The sequence below is a fragment of the Gymnodraco acuticeps genome, unplaced genomic scaffold, assembly GCF_902827175.1.
Source record: "Gymnodraco acuticeps unplaced genomic scaffold, fGymAcu1.1, whole genome shotgun sequence".
Lineage (NCBI taxonomy): Eukaryota > Metazoa > Chordata > Actinopteri > Perciformes > Bathydraconidae > Gymnodraco > Gymnodraco acuticeps.
In genome coordinates, this window is record NW_022990271.1 from 631065 (window position 1) to 652764 (window position 21700).

General features: G+C 43.5%; 1 protein-coding gene across 6 annotated transcripts in view; it reads left to right on the plus strand.

Annotated features, from left to right (window-relative positions):
* The window catches only part of nav2a (neuron navigator 2a), a 218394-nt gene that overhangs the window by 147713 nt on the left and 48981 nt on the right, over positions 1 to 21700 (plus strand). For 4 of the 6 annotated variants that reach the window (XM_034221341.1, XM_034221339.1, XM_034221340.1 and 1 more), the window contains 8 exons: positions 2010 to 2082; positions 3374 to 3617; positions 3819 to 3869; positions 6278 to 6405; positions 12929 to 14111; positions 16129 to 16238; positions 16328 to 16436; positions 17475 to 17912. In XM_034221341.1, coding sequence (XP_034077232.1) covers positions 2010 to 2082; positions 3374 to 3617; positions 3819 to 3869; positions 6278 to 6405; positions 12929 to 14111; positions 16129 to 16238; positions 16328 to 16436; positions 17475 to 17912 — 2336 coding nt within the window. The remainder of the gene's footprint in view (positions 1 to 2009; positions 2083 to 3373; positions 3618 to 3818; positions 3870 to 6277; positions 6406 to 12928; positions 14112 to 16128; positions 16239 to 16327; positions 16437 to 17474; positions 17913 to 21700) is intronic. The other 2 variants (XM_034221342.1, XM_034221343.1) reach the window with 1 other exon arrangement.

Sequence of the window (21700 nt, forward strand, 5' to 3'; positions counted from 1 at the left end):
AATAGTAATACGTGGAGCAGATTGATGCTGATAAAGATATGTTAGCTGTAACCAATAGTAACTGCAGTCTTATTATATAGTGGTACAGGGTGTTAATAATAGATGTATGTTCTTTCTTATACCCTTCTACAGTTATGATTTTACACTCCCTCTTCGACTCTCTATTCTCTTAGTGCAAGTTTAATTCATTTGCCAAGAAATAACCAAAACCCACAATAACAAAGTTAAAGATACATTTGACCGATAGCAGAATATTATTTTTCTTTCTTACAGGTTTTATATCAATGTGGCAATAGTTAGTAGAGTTTTTTGGCTGTGATAATCGTGCAGTGAAAATCTGATATTGTGACAGCTCTGTGTGTTATGGTTGTCGATGTTACTAACTGTGACATGCTAGTCTGTGGAAGTCAATTGAAATGAATAAAAGTATGTTTATCATCAGTATGGATATTCGATGTATCCCGTATTTGAATAGAGGGGATGTGAAGGAGCTTTTTACTTCCGCTGCTCACCTCACAGTCGGATACTACAGAGGGAGCTGTAGGTCAGGCTATATTTAGTCGGTGCATATTAAGTGTAATCATGTCATTAATCTTAAGTGAGCGGGACCCTCCCGGTTGCAGCCCACACCCAGCCTCATTGACAAAGCACACAGTTCATATATATTTAAGTTTACCTGCAGTATCACTGTTCTATATCTGTACTCCCTTGGCTGGGAGATTATATTGTACTTTCACAACAGGTGTGTTGTAAGTATATTACATGGAGGTAGATTGGCCTCTGTGTGTTATAAACCCACTCTCACTGGTAATAAATGTCATGCTAAACGAGATTTAACACCTCTTTAACCTTTGTGCATATTGTAAAATGCTTTAAAATCAATTTCGCAGTCAATTCTTCAGTAAATTGACTTGCCAAGAGCACCAGCTAACATTTAAAGACATGGCAGTGCCATATTGATATATTTTGCGCTGTACCTGCTGTGTTTGCTCATTGGAAACAACAGTTGGTAAACTTTGATCGCACCATCATTAATCTGCAGTGACTCTGCCTGATTACTTGTTTTATGTGCTATACTTTGTGTGCACACTCGCTGTATAAAAGTTCACATGGGCTCTAAACAAGGCCTGTCTGCCTATCAAATCCTCTCGCACTGCAGTGACAGCTCAGCAGTCTGGGCTCAGGTTGCCAAGGCTGCTGTCATAGCAACTGTGTCGGTATTGATGGTTTGCCTCTCTTGCTGCACTGCTGATAAAACTGCCTGTGTTTTGAATATGTCACCATGTGGTCAATATTGCATTTTGAGCTTTCCAAAACACAATATGAATAGTCAGTCACTACAGTGTAACACTTTCATACACCTCTCCAGCAGTGGCATGTCAGTTTATGTCTGTCAGAAAGGGTATGTTTTGGGTATCATTGTTTGTTCCACAGTCTGATTTCTTGAAAACTAGTTAACAAATGTTGATTTAGTTTGATAAAAAAAAACGTATTTCTCTACACATCTCATAACATATATCACATACCATTTGTAACAGGCTATAGCTGCCAACTATTTGAGACATCTTCTGAATCTGTTACAACAACATGATACATTTCATTTGTCATAAGTCTGACTCACTTCAGCTCATCCTTTTACAAATATTCCTAACCGAGAATTATACATTCTCCACAAACTATGGCAACTATCCGTCAATCACGATTGTCTGTTATGTGCATTTTCATGCAGATCAAGCATTTTGTATTATTAAAATAATAATAAATTACTCGATATTGAAACATGTATTGATCTGTATTTAATTTTCAGCACATCTTTTTTGAAAATGTAAATGCATTAGAATATTTTGTGCCGTCAGCTTTCCTTTAAAAGCAGACTTGTAGTTGCCATTACGCTCTCAGGAGAAGCGTGCAGACGATAGACCAGCACGCTTACTCACATTATACCAATATGCAAATTTGAATGGAAATGTGCAGGGTGCCGTGTCTTACAGCTGTGTCTCTCTGTCCAGATTGAGAACATCGATGCCTGCCTCAGTTTCCTGGCAGCCAAAGGAGTCAACATCCAGGGTCTGTCTTCAGAGGGTAAGCAGGACTTTCACCGGAAGAACAGTCAGACACCAACCTGGGCTAATAAACAAATGCCCTTCCTGCTATGGAAACAAAAGATAAATGGCAACTTAAAACATGAATGCATTTTTATTGGCAAGCTCGTTTGCCTGGACACACTACATTAATGCCAGACAGTACACAACACATGAGGGCTCAGCAGGCGCTGATTAGAGCACATATAGAACTAATGTACCATACACCTCGGTGCCTAATGCAGTATTTAAATGTAGCCTGCTGCAAACAATTATTGTATTGGGGGTTTACATCAAATTGATTACTAGTAATAATAATGACATCATCCGGGCAATGGGTCAGTCCTTGGTTCAGTGATCTCCAAGTTCTCTATGGCAGGGGTTCCCAACCTTTTTTCCCAAGAGCCCTCCCAAATGACTCCTGTTGGAAGTTGCGCCCCCCCCCCTCACACACACACACGGGGGGGGGGGGGGGGGGGGGCAACAGTGGTAATTAAAGTTTAAAAGTCTCAAAAATGCTACAACTACTGTCACAAACTGGATGAATGTGAAGTATTTTGTTGGATTCAAAAGTCGTAAATATCTACAAAATGGAGGAGACAGATCTGATCGGAGCAACTGTGACAAATAATCCAACTGAAACCGGCATGGACAATGACTATGTTTTAAAAATGCGCTTATCCAGACAAGCCCGGTTTGGACACTTTACGGGCAGAAGAAACATTTCTATAGAAAGAATTATACATTTGTCTTTTTCTGCCTTTAATACTAACTTGAATTTTTATTAAAATTAATTAAGCAATTATTTTGTATATGTCATTGTAATGTAGAGACAAGGCTGTTAGTGGCAATCATGTATTGCCTTACAATTATATGAAAAAAAAAAAAAATGTCTAAAGATGATATTTGGCCTCAAATCATCTGAGGCCTGGCGCCCCCCTGCGATCTTTGGCGCCCCCCCCCCCCCCCAGGTTGGGAACCACTGCTCTATGGAGACCTTTCTTTTGCAGTAAAACTAGATACATTGGAGAGGTATAGCCATTAGTAATGGCTATACCTCTCCAATGTATCTCACATATTGTTTGACAGCAAATAATAGCAAATAATATTCAGGTTGATGCTGAACAATGCATTGCAACAAGAACAGTTTGTTATCTAAGAATAGTCCATCATGCTTCAAGTGTCAAATTATTTTCTCATCCTCACGTTTCATCTATTGACTTTTCTCTTCTTCACTTGTCCTTCCTTTTACTTTGTTACTAATCCACATTATCCTTCTGCCTGACCCACAGAGATTCGGAATGGTAATCTGAAAGCCATCCTCGGCCTCTTCTTCAGCTTGTCCCGCTACAAACAGCAGCAGCAGCAGGCCCAGAGGCAGAACCCGCAGCCCTCCTATCCCCCCACCGCCCAGCCCCAGGGCGCCCACCCCCCCCTGAGCCAGCAGAGCAGCGCCCCGGCCCAGCTCAGCCACTCTACGCATGGGACTGCTGCCCTCGCAGCCCAGAAAGCAGCACAGGCCGAGATGCAGTCCAGGTGAGGAAATATAGGAGCCGTAACCTTGAGACTGGGTGAAGGTGTTTATGTCTGTCACTTTTCCTGCTGTTTCTGCTGTTCTATTCCATCATGATGTCACCTCTATCTTCCTGTTCACGCCTCGTGTCATTTATAACTGTAAACCTGACCTCTCTGTCTCTGTCCTCTTCCATATCTCTCTTCTCTTTTCTCCTCCTCTAGGGATGGCTCTAAACTGCTCAAGTTTTCCCTTGGTCAGAAAAAGACCTCTAGGTCAGCGTCTTCTGCCTTTCTGTTTTTCGTGCTCCTCCCCTAGTCCCGCCCCCTTCCTTGAAATAGGAAGGTAGAGATTGCCCCTAATCAAAGATAGCCGTTCTTTTGTACTATAAAGAGTTTCATGTTGTTTTTCTTTGTCTGAGATTAAGGGCAACCTCTACTACAAGCACTATCAAATATGCATGAGTGCTAGTGTTTAGCAAATAGAAACTAAAGCTCCAGGCTCCATCTTCGGACAGCCCTGTCCCCTGTCTGTCTGGCAGCGCGCCTCATTTGGCAAGCCTGCTAAATGGGCTGTGAAAGACCTTTAGATAACCCTTAAGTAATGGTGTGTGTATGTGTGTGTGCAGGTTCCCCCGACAAGCACATCCCCCGTATAATGTGACATTAATAATTAACACAGTAGTGGCTGGAATGTGAGTCTATAATATGCGTTGTTCAAATGTAGCTGCCGTTTGCGTTAACTGTGATGCTCTAGAGTCCTTGTGCGTTCACATTTGAATATTATTTAAGCATGCAATAATGTATTGTGTGATGATGCACCTTGAAATTGGATTCAGGATGTGGTTTTGCATGCTGTGCCCATCCCAAATTCAGTATGCATTGCACCTGCCCCACACCAGCTCCTTCCAAAAGCAATGTAACAGCCCCACCCTCTGTCCATCATGCTTAACTACAAGGGGAAGAGTTGAGATGCTCCTGTTGATATCCACTTGAAAAAAAAACCTTCTAACACGTTCTTTTATAAAGACCCAGACAAAGAAGTTAACATATTTCTTCAAATGTAACTGCATTTTAAAAACAATTGTTTTGCCCCTAAAATGTATTTGGCCTGTATTTTATTTTTAAGAATGAATACAGCCATATTAGCTTTGGGGCATTGCATCCTATTTTTACATTTTGATGTACATTTTTTAAAATGTAGAATCTCTCTTCTCCACACAGCCAGTCCAAAGGGGAAGGCAGCACACTGACTTGCCCTGCCATAACTGAAAGCCAAATGATCTTAGGCTGCTGTTGAGTAAATAATGTGGTAATACCTATTATCCATCAATGGCCAGATGAATAAAGGCCCGCCAAAGTGAATGGCATGCTGGAAATTAGACTTTCTATAATGTATACAAGAGCTGAGAGAGAGAGAGCGCTGTAATCTGCTTATCAGCATCCGCCTCACAGTCCCAGGATGATGATGATGATCATATCACTGCCTGTGAATTAGCATTTCATTAGCGGTGTGTGTGCCGCGGACTGGTCAGATTACAGCTCGGCTCACAGACCTAACCGAAGACAAACGGGAACGACTTACTATATGAAATCAAGGTGTCAAAAATGTCACCAAGGCTTATCCATGGCCAGTATATCCTGTGTAAGCCATGTGGGAAATAAAGGAGCAGGACATGTGATCCGAGGCTGTTGAGCTCACACCTCACTGGGACCTGCACTCTGTCAGCCTGTCACACACACACACACACACACACACACACACACACACACACACACACACACACACACACACACACACACACACACACACACACACACACACACACACACACACACACACACACTAAGACGTCACACTGCTGAGAGCTCATCCCTCTCCATTAGATGACTGTAGGTGCAAACAGAGCTGCAAGCATAGCTGAGTTTACATGTATCTTATTACCTATCCAAATACATGAGGAAGAGCCCGATGTATCTTAAGGGTAGTGTAAAGCATGAAGAAAGTCAGCAAAAACCTAAACAGCAGGATGACTGATTGGTTAGTTAAGGTATCGATTAGAAGTATACCCAACCTTGCAGACCAACAAAAGGGCAAGAGAACTCCTAACCTCGGAAATCAATAAAGAACGTCAAAAGTTTGTAGTGAATTCAGTCAACTTTCTTTTGCTTCGATTGAGGTCACAAGGTAAAAAACAATATCGATCACAATGCCAGAGTGATGCTTATGTGGGATGATACAATCTGTCCATCATATTTGGCAGGCTCATATCCTTTTAAAAAGATCATACATATTAAATAAGTTGTGTGTATCATTGGTCTAGACTAGACAGAAAATGTCTCTCTTTATGCCATTTCTCATCAGTGATCAGATGCTAGCATCGTGTTGTACATGTTGTGACCGATTAGCTATACGGTAACATGAAAAAACAACCTAGTGCTGCTCTTTCCTGCCACATAAAGCTCTTGCTGTAATAAATCTGCATGCTCCCTGTTCTCTCAGCCCTCACTAAGTGATCCCTCCTGTTTGAGTTTAGAAAGCTGGATGTGTTCCAGCAGAATGTGTTGTAAACCTGCATTAATGTGTTCCTTCAATGCGTGTAGGATGAAGGCTTTATATGTTGAATATGTTCTTTCTTCCTTCCTTTTTATTTCCGCCACTTCCCTCTCTCTCTCTCCGTTAGACTTCCTGGCCCCTCAGCGCGGGTGTCCACTGCTGGCGGTGACATCCCCACCAGAGGCTCGGTCAGTGCTGCTGGGAACAGACGCAGCCAGGGCTTCAGCGACAAGACCAAAGCCAACCTGAACAAAGGTAGGCCTCACGCACAAACAAACACACACACACACACACTTGAGAGTTGAAGTAACTTAATAATTTAACTGAGATGCCCTTTACGAATTGAAACTTAGCAGCTCTTCAAATGTTTATGTTTGCAGTGTTTAGGAAAAGTGTATGGTGAATTATGGATGTAATCCTCTGGGGGATTTTTGTTATCGTAGGTGAAATTGCAAGTTTACTCTGTTGCTTGGAGACCCAGAAAAAGTATTAGAGACCATGCCAGATAATTATGAGTAGCCCCCAGCATGCAGTGCTGCTCTGAAACAACTGTCTCTTTTCAAGGGAAATCAACAACCTGTACATGAGCAGAAAATCATGATATAGGAGAGATTGTTTATCCTCACTTTCTATAACAAACATTCAGTTGTTGGATGTTGAAGTAAACGCACTCTCTGACTGCAGCCTCAGGACTGTTCTTTACAGTAAGTAAGGTCAGGTGAACATTCTCTTTCTTTCTGAAGATAAACAAACAATGAACAATGTAAAAGATTCTTCCCGGTTTCATTGTATTCTTTGTGCTTTACTCGGGAGGATCAATGAATGTTTCTGTCTATTGTCTTCTATTTACTTTTTTGGATAGGCACTGCCCTCTGCCTGTTTGTTTCAATCAAACAATCTAGCAGTATTGTTCCTTCTTGAACTTTGATCCTGAGAAAGGTTGCGTTTTCCATTCAGTTTGGTATTCTTCTACACCACCCAGGAGACTTGTACTTTTGACTTTTAATAAGTGAACCAGTTGTTCATTTTTCACGGTGATGATTCAGCCATGAAAGTTTTATTTTCATTTGTAGACAGAAATGTACTCTCACATGTTTAATCCCATCCCCTGACCCAGTTCAGCTTGTGCTGCTCACTGTTTGAGTTCTCCAGCAAACAAACTTGCGAGTGTGTTTGGCAGTATATTTAGTGAGAGCTGTGTTGAAACAGCTTCCGTCACAACTCAGCGGGCCAAGGCTTTATATAGACTGTTAGTGTTCGCAGTCTAAACTCATTACCCTGCATTAGACAGGGAATTCTGACCGCCCAGAGAGCGAGAGAGACAACTGTGTGTGTGTTTGTGTCAGTGTGCATGCCCGTGTGTATTAGAGAGAAAATCTGTTGTCAGTGTTTAAAGTGACAAATTAACTGGGACCAACACTATCAGAAGCACTGGGAAGCACTTACTCTGATGTGAGGTTTCCATTGCAGAGTGTCTCGTTTTGGACTGTTTATTTATTTGTTTTGCTAAGTGGGACAGTGGTAGGGTTAAAGGAACAGTACGACATTTTGAGAAGTATGCTTTCCAGACCAATTTAAGTTGGGAAATTAGACTCTCATCTCTGTGTGCTAGCCACTAAACCTAGCATATAAACTGGAAACAAGTTATTTATTTTCTGTTTATTCCTTGCAAAAACCAAAGTTTACAGGTGATTTTAAAAGAAGGTTATGTGGCGGACTATTTCTTCGCTCGGTCAGCAACCTCCTAAGGTTGGTCACCTTGAGATGACTTTGTGCTAAACTAAGCTAAATGGCTGTAGTTTCAAATGTAAAGCACATACATAAGAGGGGGGATCTCAAAGTCCAGGCTTTAAATTGATTCGGTGAATTTCCCCCAAAGAAGTGCTCTTTAGAAGAAAAGGAAGTGTTTGCAGTAGGATTAGTGTTTGAAGTATCAATTGAAATTATCACCATGTGGTCAGCAAGGTTTCCCCAAAATGGATCAAAGCTCATCTAGAAATCAGATCTAAAGTACATAGTTAAAAAATAGAATAAGAACCATTCTGGCTTGCAGAAAGTGTTTGTGTATATGTTTTGGGATCAGCAGGCCATTGGCAGCAGGACTATGAGAATCCAATTGTCAACCCCCCTCTTTGGCCATGTTGTTAACATGCTGCCAAGCCCCTCCCCCTGCCATACCCTCCTCCTCCTCTCCCTCCTGCACTCTCTGGATGGCTGGCCATGGTTTGGAACTCTTCCCTCCTCTCCTGTCTATCTCCTCCTGTCCTCTCCTTCTTTCCTTCTTCCTCCTGGACGTCTGCAGCACCTATGAGGTTTGTCAGCTTGCTCTGTAGATCGCTTAGAGCTAGGACTACAGTATAACGTTTCAGATGTAGAACTTTGGGTTGGCATTGAAACTTTGAAAGTATGGTAGCAGATGTTGTCACTTTTACTGGTTTGTTGTTGCAGTTCTAAGAAATATGTGCATTGTGATGCTACAGAGAGCAGGGAGGTTGTTTTGCTGTAAGATGTCAAGTCAGTTGTCCTGAACCTTTATGTGAGTAACTTAATTTATAAGAGTAAAGGGGTTTAGGGATTATTGGTAAACTAACTAGCTTGTGTCTTGCTCTATTGGTGTCAAACTTGTTTCTTCAAGAGGTCATTAAAATGTAGTTTCTGCCTCAAAAGTGCATGTTTGTACCTTGGTGCTACACATCTAGTGTCCATGCTTGTTGTGCACGCTGTTGCTGCAGGTTTAGATGGTTAGAGGCACCTGCAGCTTCTATTGTGAAACCAGGTCTGTGTCAATGGCTCTGACACCAGAATGGTTGCTGCACGGCTGTACAGTGAGGCAGAGGACCTGAGTCTCCTCTGCAGTGCTGTGCTAACACAAGGTGACAGCATCTGGGTGTTCACCGAGTGACACGGAGCAGAGAGGCCGAGAGAGCAGGGGCACCTGTGGTTCTGTATTTGTGTGTTGTGCATGTCTCTGATGTATTTCTGTGTGTGTATGGCCGGTGCCCTGGCTGAATGAATAGGCTTCTGATGAGCTGTAGCGTCACTGTTTGAGTGTATTCATGTGGAGAAACTTTTAAAAGTTTCAGTGGCCACACAAAAGACCGGCTGTCCCTCTCACTTTTTGGAGCACAATGACTGAGGAGGGAGAGTGAGCGAGAGAGCGCAGGCTTCTGAAATCAGAACGTGATGAGTAAGCAAATACCTGCAGCCTCAAACTGTGTTCCAGTCGGATATTAGTCGGTATTCCGATATCATTTGAAGATTCCAAAACGAATTGTCCATGTAGATATGATGAAATGAAACAAAGCCAATCAAATGGTGTTCTTACATTGCTCTCACCTTTAAATCTTCTGTGAACTGTAACTTAAAAACAAGAGCACTCTCAGGTCAGCAATGTTGTCGCTAACTGACTTAGAAGTCCTGTGACCAGTGTGACCATGAGATGGGTTTGAGGGCTTGTGATGTCTAAATAGTGTCAGCGGACGCTACTTCTAATGCATTTACTGCTAAACTCAATGTGTGCGATTGGTCACACTGCAGTATATCTGCTGTGGTCACCAGTCCTGCTGGTGAAAGCGTTTGAAGTCGCAGAGCAGAACAAACATCCCCTTCTCTCTTAAACTTTACATGCATGCACGGACATGTACACACACACACACACACACACACACACACACACACACACACACACACACACACACACACACACACACACACACACACACACACACACACACACACTCAAAGGATTGTTGACACTTGTGTGGAATTACACGGTTTTCCTCGGCTGAAGACAGGCATTAACACAAAGAGCGCACGCACAGACACGTGAGTGTGGCCATCCATGAAAAGAGCCTTGGATGCACTTCCACTAATTTCCTAAAATGCCTTGATGGTATCAGTAGGCTCCAAGAGAGTGAGACAGGTTTTTTAATGGCAGACAGGAAATGCAGTGGTGGTCTGTTGTCCTTTTTCCTTTTGGCGCTCCACTGCTGTCATTTTCTGCTCTTGATTTTATTCTCTAATGACTGCTATAATTGAGCAGGTTGAGTCGTAAACACTGAAATTCTTTCAACATGTTTCCTCAAGCACATCGCTCACCCAGCGCTCTGAATGTGCGGTTCAGTTCCAGGGGCTCGCCCAAGGCTGCACTGGGTGGGTCATTAGGTCAGTCACCCATTCTGTGGGCATGTTTAGACTCTTCTGTGTTTATTTTTAAGGGAAAAGTGTTTCCTCAAGTGTATTTTGTGCAGATAATTAAAAGATGGTTTCTTGAAACGCAGCCGTTTTGTTGAGAATTTGTGATCAGTATATTTACTAGAGATTTTTGTACCAGATCTGTATCTACCTGTTTATGGTCATAAATTGTAATTCTCTGTATATTTTATGTTCACCAAACATAACGTGATACAACACAATGACCTACACTTAATTCATAACAAACCAGAAAATAGACACCAACACTAAAAAACGCTGTGTATTTATTATGTTATTGAACAGGAACTTGTTGTAGCTTGACGAAGCACACGGCTGTACTTGACTAAATATGCATGCAGTTTTTTCCCTTAATGAAATCTACCCAACGTTTTGGCAGAAAAGTGTAACCACACTTGAATTTGATGTTAGTATATATTTTTTTCTTTAAAACAGACTTATGTTTTGATCTTTGCCTGGAATGTTTGCTTAGGTTTATGACGCAACAGTGTCCAAGTCCACCTCTGGAGTCTGACTTCTGACCCCATACATTGAAGTTTGGCTACTTTCCTTCTCACTTACCAACCTAACCGGAGCGTGTCAGCCCCGGTCACTGGGTCCGGTCCTGACAACGAGCAGCTGTCCCCAGTGTCCAGGGGCCTCTCCATGTCCTGCCTTTCTTCCTCTGTTCCTTTCTGGCCCGAAAATCCAAGCTGACCCCATTCATGGACAGCACTGACCATCCTGCTGGGCCATATCAAAGCTGCACTTATCCCAAACCTGCAGGGCCAGTCCCACAGCAGGTTCCCCTGCTCATTCAGCCTCCTCCAATAGGACGCCAGCTATTAGCAACCTGACCCACTTTTTCGATTGCTAACTGCTAGCACGGCTAATTGGGCTCTAATCACTTCCTAATAGCTGCATTGTTTCAGGCTGCTCACACTAAATGCTAAACAGGTGGAGAAAAAGAGAGGCGGCAACGAGTGCCTATTTCCAATTAGGACATGAAAGGTGCAGTAAAAGTGAAATAAAATGGAGAGCCAGATGAAAAATGGGTAAACAAGCAGGATGAGTGTTTAATAATATGCTTACATTTTTGACTTAATGAGATCACATGGAAACATATGAATATGTAGTTAATGTTGCTGGCATACATTAAAGGAAACTTTACTCATAACCAAATGAGCACTGTGAGAGTAATATGTGCATTGCATTTATTATTATTAAAGGCTAAATGACATTTAAAAAAATAAATTGTCCCCAGACAAATCACAGGGAAAGATCCATATTTAGTATTTGTATATATGGTTAAGCAGCAAATGTCTTGTTTTTATTTGTAACACTATCCAATAAAGTAAGATAATTTGTTATCCTTTCCAAATCAACTTTTACTATTAAAATTAATTCAATCAACATCACTGGGAACGTATACATGTAAAAGTAAATAGTCAAGGTGAAACATACAGTATTGGAAACAAGTTGGAAATGTGTTTTGTCTCGTGTCAATAAAGCACACAATTATGCAGTGTTTTAAACATAAACTCCCATAAGTCTAAGATGATTACCGAGGCCTAGGCACAACTCCACAGCAGTGACCTGGAATACATAAAAGACTGTGTGTGTGGGGGTATGTTGCAACGGAAAATATGATGTATTCCCCCCAGTGCTCCCTGCACAGTCTGTCTCTCTCACTGGCCATTGGTGTTTGAATATTCAAATGTTACTGGTCTGAACTCAGTGCTGCACCACCCTGCACACACACACACACACACACACACACACACACACACACACACACACACACACACACACACACACACACACACACACACACACACACACACACACACACACACACACACACACACACACACACACACACACACACACACACACACACACACACACACAGACAACCTCAGCAGCTCTCAGCACACTCTAGCGTCTCAGTAAGAGCAGAGACTTACACCAGGGATCCAGGTCTACGCTCACTCTTCAGCTCTTGGTAAGTGTGCTAGTTGAGATGCTGCCGAGCCAGGTAACTTATTTTTAGGTGAAAAATCGTAACAAAGTTTTACAGGAGCATGTTTACACTGCAAAAAAAGGCTTTCTGTTCATGTCCATGTTAGCCTGTGTTTTTATACCGTTTATGAATCTATTTGACACAGGACTGAGTCCATGTTTTCACACAGTGGTTCTTTGTAAAGCAGAGGGAAGCTGACCAAAAGCACTCCATATAAGTCCAAGCCTTATAAGTGCAGCAGCACCGCTCCTCGACTCGGCCTGCTTGGAAAGACTTTAAAGCACTTGAGTCTGCTCCTCATTGTTTTTATAAACAGTTTGTGATAGGCTTCTCTCATTGTTAGTGCTAAGGGGTTTTTAACAGTTTTGGTGGCCAGCCCGAAGGAAAGTAATGGCAGGTTTGGCTGCATCAGGCAGGCCACCTCCAGGCCCTTATAAGGCCACCGTGTGTGGGGTCAGAGAAGACTCAGCATCTGGTTTCCCTTCTCTCCCCCTGGGCTAGATTTTCCTCTCCATCTTTACCTTCATATCTCATTGTTAATGAAACCTCTCTTTTTTGCTGCAGACTCCTCAGAGGGCATGACCTCACAGCCTTCGGTTATGACTGAGCATGCTCCGTCATCTGCAGTGACCATCAGCTCCTCAACCAGCATCCCCGCTGCTACCTCCGCCCAGATTCCTCCCCCATCTTCTTCCTCGTCGTCGTCCTCCTCCACGGCCATTCCCCAGCCCAACAGCAATAGCAAACCCTGGAGGAGCAAGTCAGTGAGCTCCAAGCACATCTCCAATTCTTCATCCTCCATCAGCACCGCCGCATCTGCCATGCAGTCTGCCAAACAGGACAAGGACTCCTCCTGTAAGGCCGATGCTCCTCCTAAAGTTGTCGCTCAGAAGTCAATGCTGGAGAAGCTAAAGCTTTTCAACAGTAAAGGAAGCTCCAAATCCTCCGCCTCCTCCTCCAATGGAGCAGCGGCGCAGTTGGAGAGGTCAGAAACCGGCTCCAACACCGACCCCCTGGAGGAAGTCGATGGCAACGTCCGGCCAGGAATGAACGGGACCAGCAACGGGACGGCCTACGGAGCAGCTCCATCAGCAGCTCCAACTGTCTCCACAACCGCCAGCAGCCCCAAAATGGCCCTGAGGGGCATCGCCCAGCGCACTTTCAGCAGAGCTCTGACTGCCAAGAAGAGCTCTGTCAAAAGCACAGAGAAGGACAAAGACAAAGGGAAGGAGAAGGAGAAGGGGAAGGAGGTGGGGAAACACATCTCAGCCCCCGACAGGACGGAGCTCAGGGGAGACGAGCTTAAGGAGGAAGCAGCACCTGTAACTGCAGACACAGACGGCTCAAACAAAAGGACCTCTAAAATCACCAGCTTCATACCCAAGGGGGGTAAAGTGTCCAAAAAGGAAAGTTCCACCCCTGCACACAGCGGAATACCAAAGCCAGGAGGCAAAGCCCCGGGAGTCGGGGGGAAAGCCTCCTCAGTGAAGGAGGCGGGGGAGAGGCCCCGGAGCATGCGGTTAGGAGGGGGCCTCGCCATGCACCGAGGGCCCCTGGACAGGGACAGCAGACACTCCAGCTCTACCTCCAGCCTGGCCTCCACAGAGGGGAAGGCCTGCGCCTCCTCTGGGGCGGGGGGAGGCTCCACACAGAGCACAGCCAGCAACACCATCAGCGTGCAGCTACCTCAGACTCAACAGCACCACAGCCACCCCAACACGGCCACCGTCGCACCTTTCATGTACAGGTGAGAAGGCACACTGACATTGGTTCCATACAGATATTAGTACAAAATAAGATAAATCACAAGTGTTCATGCATCTCTAACCTTAAAAGATATATATTTTTGAAGGATCCTAGAGCAGGAGAGGGTGATGAGTAACGTTAAAGGGAAACACCACCTATGTTACATATCTATTTACATGCTTTGGGTAAGGCTACTGCGTGTGAAAAACTTGTATTAAGCCTGTTGTGGAAAATCTGATAAACATTGTGTATTGGGACTCAAGAAAACATGGACAATTAGCCAATTCTGTGGTAGTGGAATGTGAGGTTAGCAGACAAGGAGAAATAACAGTAAATATGATATCTCTGGTTCTGTCACATGTATTTATGACTATAAAATGTTTATTGTAGGAAAACCTTAAATGGGTGGTCGTCTTTCATGCGTTATGCTTAGAGACGCACACCATCGTTTTTATTGCAAAACATTTAAAATTGAGATTTCACTTTTTATAGCATGATTTCTTTCAAACTAGTCCCCATTTAGCTCTTAATTTTACACACTGTTTTCGTTTGTCGAATTATCCTTAACCAACCATAAGTTAGCTTTAGATAAAGCCCATGCATTTGCATATGTAGACATAATATTCCCCAAAGATGGTCCTAATGGTAGAACCTCATATAGGGAAATGTAACAGTTGTATATATTAGGTATGTTTTTACCCTGCTCACCTTTAGTTTGTGCCCCTTGGTATAACTTTATTGATACATACTATAAATAGCTGGACACAACAGTGAGATCAAGCTTCACTGATAAAACAAAGTCATAAACTGTTGCACATTGCACATCCTACACGCTGCACATTTTCCAGAAGTGGTTAGGTTGAATTCTTCAGGGACTATTTGAAGTTGGCAAATATTTACTGGTGTATATTTGTTCAGTCGTATATGTGGTAACAGTTCTGGATAAGCTGTTCTTGCCTTTCCAAGCTTGTAAATAACCACAATATTTGTGTATAACCCTGTATCTAGGATCATACAAGTCCGAGTGCGAGAAGTCATCAAATATCTGACATTTTATTCTCTGTTAGCATCTTAAATAACAAAGACTGAATGTTACCATCTGTGAACTGTTAACTAGGAATGCCACATCTGTGTCTGTTCCTCTGTGTGTACGCATAGTGTATTGTCTGCATGTGTGTGCACTTGTATCTTGGCAAATATGTGTGGATGTTGTGTGCCTCTGACCTCTGGTCCCGGTCCCAGTGTGATAAGGAAGCCGGTCCCTCTGGTTCTCCACAGATTCTCCCCACAGCCGCTCATTAGCCTCATGACACTTCCTGCCCCACTGCCCTTTCTCCCTCTGTACATCCTGACCTGTAGCTAACTGACCCACCTTTACACAGCACTCCCATCCTCAGTATTTTTCCTGTTGCTGTTTACCTGTCAGGTACCATTACCAGCAGGATTATGTCACCTCCGCCCGTCAGAAAGAGTATGTTTGACGGAAAATAAGAAATGCAAAATCAATCATTGCTTTTTCCCTCCCTTGTCAAGGACTGGTAAACTACAAATAAATCAACCTGTTTTAATTTCCTGCAAGGAAAAATGTCAGTGCAATAATATAACTTCAAGTCTCAACTAGAAAACTTTACAAGCGTTTTATTGTGGAGCAGAGTAAGAGGCAGTCCTTGGTTTTGAGTGGCTAACACTCAGAGTGCGCATTAGTCGACAGGGACAAAGTCTGGGATCAGGCAAAGACCAAAGGCTGGGAATAACCAAGGCATTCAAACGTCATCGTCTCTAAATGCACCAGCCAGTGCAGCGGGGGAACTGTATCGATTTATCCTTCAAAGACAACCGGCATTCGGGGCTAAGCAGGCGTTCATTTTGGACTCTGGTCACAAGACTTGAAACATTCCTAATCAGGTTTATCCCTCTTTTGTGACAATTTGCCTAATAATTAGTTTCCCACTAAAGGCACAATAATTCAGAATCAATGACACCCCCCTTCTGATCTGTCGACCTATTGTTTTTCCCAGATCGCAAACAGACGGCTTGGATACGGAGGACACTGAGAGCGGCTCAGGAGGAAGAGGAGGAGACGTTTCCTTCACCAAGAGCAGCCAGCTGTCCATCGAGGACCTTTCAGGTGTGTGATCGCTGACGGTGAAGGGTCTGTGTTTGGCTTGTTGTGCTGGTAAATATCCCTAAACTCTTTTCCTATGTTGCCCCACTCAGGTGAAGACCCAGAGACGAGACGGTTGCGTACAGTCAAGAACATCGCCGACCTGCGGCAAAACCTGGAGGAGACCATGTCCAGCTTACGAGGAACTCAGGTCTCACACAGGTAAAGATGTATTTTTAACTTTCATTTTCCAAGCATCCATCCCACTGTCTCAGAATATAAACAGAACATTTAAGGTAACAGAAATATCTATATCATTATGCTGGATCATTTGTCAAGAATGTGACAATAAAATTGCTATTATTCTGTATTTTTTAGGTCTTAAATTCATTTTATGTTCACATTGCTACTTCAGCACTGCTCAAAGAGAAGTATATCAAATGTGTTGTGGTGGAAAACAAAAACCCCTCTGTTTGGGGATCATCAAAGTGTAGCGCCTTACAACGGCTGCCACGGCTGAGTGGTAAGCGGGGCAACTCAGGATAACTGCTGGGGATTTGAGTCAGGGAGAACTGCCTCGTGGTCAGCAGACTGTGTCTGTCTAGGTTTACAGGTATTACCTCGGCCTTTCTTTTTTGTTGCTGTCTCATCCTCCTTTTGAGGGATGTTGCGCTTTGATCGCAGGGCATGTCTTTCATGTCGCCTTTGATTCAGGTTTAGCTCTAATCACGTTCCCTCCCACTGACTTCTGACCTGCTCTGGCCTGGCGTCTCACTGCTGACCCAGCTTTCTCCATTTAGTTTAGGCTCCGATGTAATGCCCTGATTTCCTGTTTTAGACGCTGTCAAAGGAGCTCTTATCTTTACTTAACCCTCTCACATTCTATTCATCTATCTACCTAGGATTATTCTTCAGCTTGCCACTACTAGTTTGACTGTTTGTCTATCTTTTAACAGATGAATGTGTAATTGGGTGGACAAATAGGCCTTTAGCCAAGATATATATTTTTTTTAGAGACACCGTGGAGTCAAAAGCCATCGATTGATGTCCTTAAATCAGCTTGAAACATTTTGTGTGCCTCTTAGTCGGCTCAGTTTATTCTCTTAGCAGTGTCATGGCTTTTTCTACAACTGAAAATGAACGATGTTGGAAAATAAACTCATCCGAATAAATGAAAATGCCCCCTTAAATACATGTCATGGGGCTTCCCTTTTGTTTACATGTAGATCTGAGATTGAACCTCCATTTGTTTCCTCTCAGCACCTTGGAAACCACCTTTGACGGCAGCGTCACCACAGACATCAGCAGCAGCAGCAGCAGCGGAGGGGGCAGCGCCGTCAGCAACAACAACGGAGCAGGGAGTCGGAGCATCCTCAGCATCACTTCTTCCCGTCCCTCTCTGTCGTCATGGCGCCTGGGCCAGTCAAGCCCTCGTCTGCAGGCGGGCGACGCCCCTTCTTTGGGGAACAGTTACGGTGGCGGCCGGGTGGCTGGGAGCCAGGGAGGACGCTACCTTTACCCAGGAAACCTCAGGCGGCAGCTGGCAGGAAGGGGAGGGGCCATTCACAGCGTGGAGCTCGGGGACAGAGCCGGAGAGGACACGGACCTGGACAGCATCGCCGTGGACGTCACTGGGTACATGAGCGATGGAGACGTGCTGACCAAGAACGCGGCACGCACTGACGATGTCGCCAGCGGGTGAGTGGATTACAGACTTTTTTAATCCTGTAGACAGTTTTTAAATCATCATTTTAGTTTGTTTTTAATTGCCAATTATAGGCAGGGTCCATCTTCTCCCATGTGAGGATCTGCTTCTCACAGCGTTTATCGTTATAAATGGAATGCGTTTTGTATTTTTGACTTGGTGACGTACAGTAGGACAATCGGAGATGTCCCCTTGGGCTTTCATAATATTTTCCAATGCTTTCAGATCTTGTGGTCGGAACAAAAGGATCAATATATATATTTCTAATAAGCATGATCGTTATCTAGACCTATTGCTTTGGCATAGGCGAGTGAGAAAAAAAGAGAGAATCTTCAACTCTACTAACATAAACTAATGGTTGATCATAACATTCTTTCCGATCATTCACAACAGATAGACGGTTGCTTGTTCAACAAGAAACAATACAAATAGAACATGTTGGTCACATGAAACACACAGGACATTTTTGTGAGTTGTATGAGCTTGCCAGAAGAGGGCGCTAGTGTTTTCCTGTTGATCCTCAGTAGCAAAAGCAACATTATTCTGTACAGATCAGATCACACAAGTATCCCATCTCTCTGTCTGCAGACTCTGTAATGCTGATAACCTGTTTATTTGCTCACTCAAAGCAAGTGTCCATGTTGTAACAGGCTCCCTGCATACCTCGGCCCTCACACTGTGCAATTTAAACCTTCGCTGTCATCATGATCATCTTATAGAGATATAAAAAGGTGCCAACTCGCCTGGCATTCTTACAGCCAAGCGAGGAGACCGGGGTCTGGCTGCAGGGAATAATTGTAGTTCAAATGAATGCAAAAGCTCAGGGAAGCCAGGAGATAACAACTGGAGAGAGAATAACTTCCTCTGGCCCCCATGGGCTCCCTGTGATTCACAGCCCTCAGGCAGCTGTTCAAGTGGAGGCAGCCAAGTGCTCTTGAAGTACTTGATATATCTGAATCTGTGGCTCGGCTGACAAAGGCTGAGCCACAGCCACACCTGGACAGGTGAGTGATGTGAGCGGGAGAGCACAGCAAATTTACTCATCCTAAAAAAAACGTGATATCCAGGCTTGGTCGGACCTGTGAAGATTTAAAGAAAGATCCTGTTGATGATCTGATAGTGATCAAGCTGCAATTATAGATTATTATTCTGATCACGCTTTCATTTTTTAATTGAATAATACATTATTTAGTCTATAAAATGTATTAAATCGTTTTAAAAGCCAGTCACAATGGGTAACCATGTGAAACAGACACAGACTGATGTCCTCCCCCCACCATTCTCCACATCCTCAGGCCGTCTAGCCGTTAACTCCATCACAGGCCTGTTGGGATCCACTAACTGGTTCTTCCAAACGTTCACTGAAAGAGGAGGAGCTGCCATTTCAAAACAGCCCCACACTCTAATGGATTCCTCCAGTTAAATGTCAACTAAAGGATCAGATCACAAGAAAACTACATTTTTGTGGGCAGATCTGTTTTATTTGTCCAAGTTTTGAGATACATCTCTCTTTTTTTTATGTATGCTCTCACCTTAAAAATATGAAAGTGAGCAGAATTGTATTTGTGCCACAACTCTGGAAATGTTGCTAATTTCTCCCTATTTATAAAGTGATTATTTAATAACACAAAAAGCACCTTCTGAGAGATGAATGGGCAAGAAACAATATTTAGACATCTATAATCAACTGAAGGCTGAGCTCATCTATCCGTCTTGAGTAGTAATTCATTTAGTAATCTCTGAGTCCTGCAACAGAGACAGCATGACTGATGACACCACGTTTAGTATCTACATCGGCTTCAGCCTCCAACCCCCTCCTCTGTTTTTCCTTTCGGCTTCTCCGGCCCTTCGAGACAAGACCCCCCTCCACCTCCTCAGCTCGGGGTATGTTTCCCGATCCCCCCCCCCCCCACCCCCCCCTCCCTTCCCTCCTCCACCTTTCGCAGACAGACCCAACCTCCAGCCAGGAGGTAAAAGCATGTGGAGCGCAGGAGAGAGGCTGCATACCGACACTGAGCTCCCACAGAGCGACACACACTCACGCACATTGACACATAATCTATACGTGGGGAGTTTGCAGATCACTTCTTCTGATACCACCATGATCCAACACGCTCTCACCTGCTGATATTATTCACACAGCAGCACAGGTTCAGACCTGATAACAGATAGTAGCCAGACGGTTGATAACGGACACCTTTGCTTCGGAGATTTGTATCAGCGAGGATCAACCCTCACCTGGACTTGTTTATTTTCCTTTGGACCAACTGTGTTACCATGTTCAGGGCAGAAAGGTACGTCACAGTGTTTTACACGATCAAATCAGATGCTAAAGAGGAGATAGTTTGTTTTTGTTCTATCCCGGGCGTTTTGTGAATTTCCTCTTGTCAGTACCACAGTCCAATATCTTTGCAGCTTAATTCAACCCAAGATAACTTTTGCTTCTGTTAGCAACATGGCTGTAAAAACTCTCCCTGGCTGCTCAGTTTCAGCTCATAAAGTGTCTTGTTTGAACACGTTTGTCCTGCTGCAGGAGGTTACAGGTTAACAGTCATCTGAAACGGGAGGACAGGGTGCCTCGGTCACTCATTAGTGTGACGGATTAATATGTGTGAGCGACTGCCCGGCCATCTTCAAGGTGACTTTGCTTTTGGGTGATGGATGCTTCCCTTAAAGGACAGCTAACCCCCCCCAGAGTGGATCCTCAAAGCCTACCATTCTTCATCTGACTTCATTGTCTCTCTTATTGTGATGATCTACTCAAAACAACTTTCAAATAAGCCAAGGAAGTGACTTCTTCATTCCTTTATCGGTCTGATCGATTGGGTGATTCCTTAAAACGTATTGGTTTGTCATTTGATTAACTTTTATGGGATTTATGATTACAACTCTGTAACATAATGCATCTTAATATTTTTCTCGTCTTACCACCATATATCCAAAATCATTAAAAAAAAAAAACAGCATAACTAATTAACACAAAATTATAAATGACGGAAACAATGTTTGCAATTACTGACGACCAGGGAGGTTATTAGTGAATGTAAATAAAGTGGAAGTCAGAAATGTCTTGTTTCGTCTAGCTTTTTGGTGCATGCAAACAAAATGCCCAATCTCCCTGTTTGGAATGGGTAATGATTAGCAGACGGTCACCAGATGACCTGAGAGAGTAGCCACAGCTTTTCCACAGCATTCATGATTGGGTAAGAAAGTAGAACATCTGCTGCCAAAACAAAATTCACATGCTGTTCGGTACAACAAATCAGAACCATTCTGCTATATATCTGTTTTATATCAGCACAGTTCTCCTCCCTCAGCTCTAGAAAATGTTTAGCCTCCTTTAGCTCATTGTTCTGGCTCTCCAGGGAGAAGACTCAGGTGTCATCCACCTCCTGTAGCTGTGTTGAAAAACCCACTGACAGATCAAATGAAAAACTATCTGGTGAAGAAATTAAACAACCAGCCGCCTTTTTAGCTTGTTGTGCCCTCAGGTGGACAAATAAACAACCCAAAATGATTGCAACGTTACAAATGATTCATTTATAATCATAGATGCAGATGTAGGAATCATAAAGTCTACAGTTTGTCCAGCTTCTGAACACTCTCTGCTTGATCTCCGTTGCGTTTCTGACTGGCAGCTCAGAGGCTGATTCAGTTTGAAAGGCTACACAAAGGAGATCTGTCTTTAGGATACACTGTACTCTGTGTATACTGTATATACATGTAGATGTGTTTTGTGTGTGTGCTTGGTTGCCTCATGCTTAGATTTTCACAGAGATAA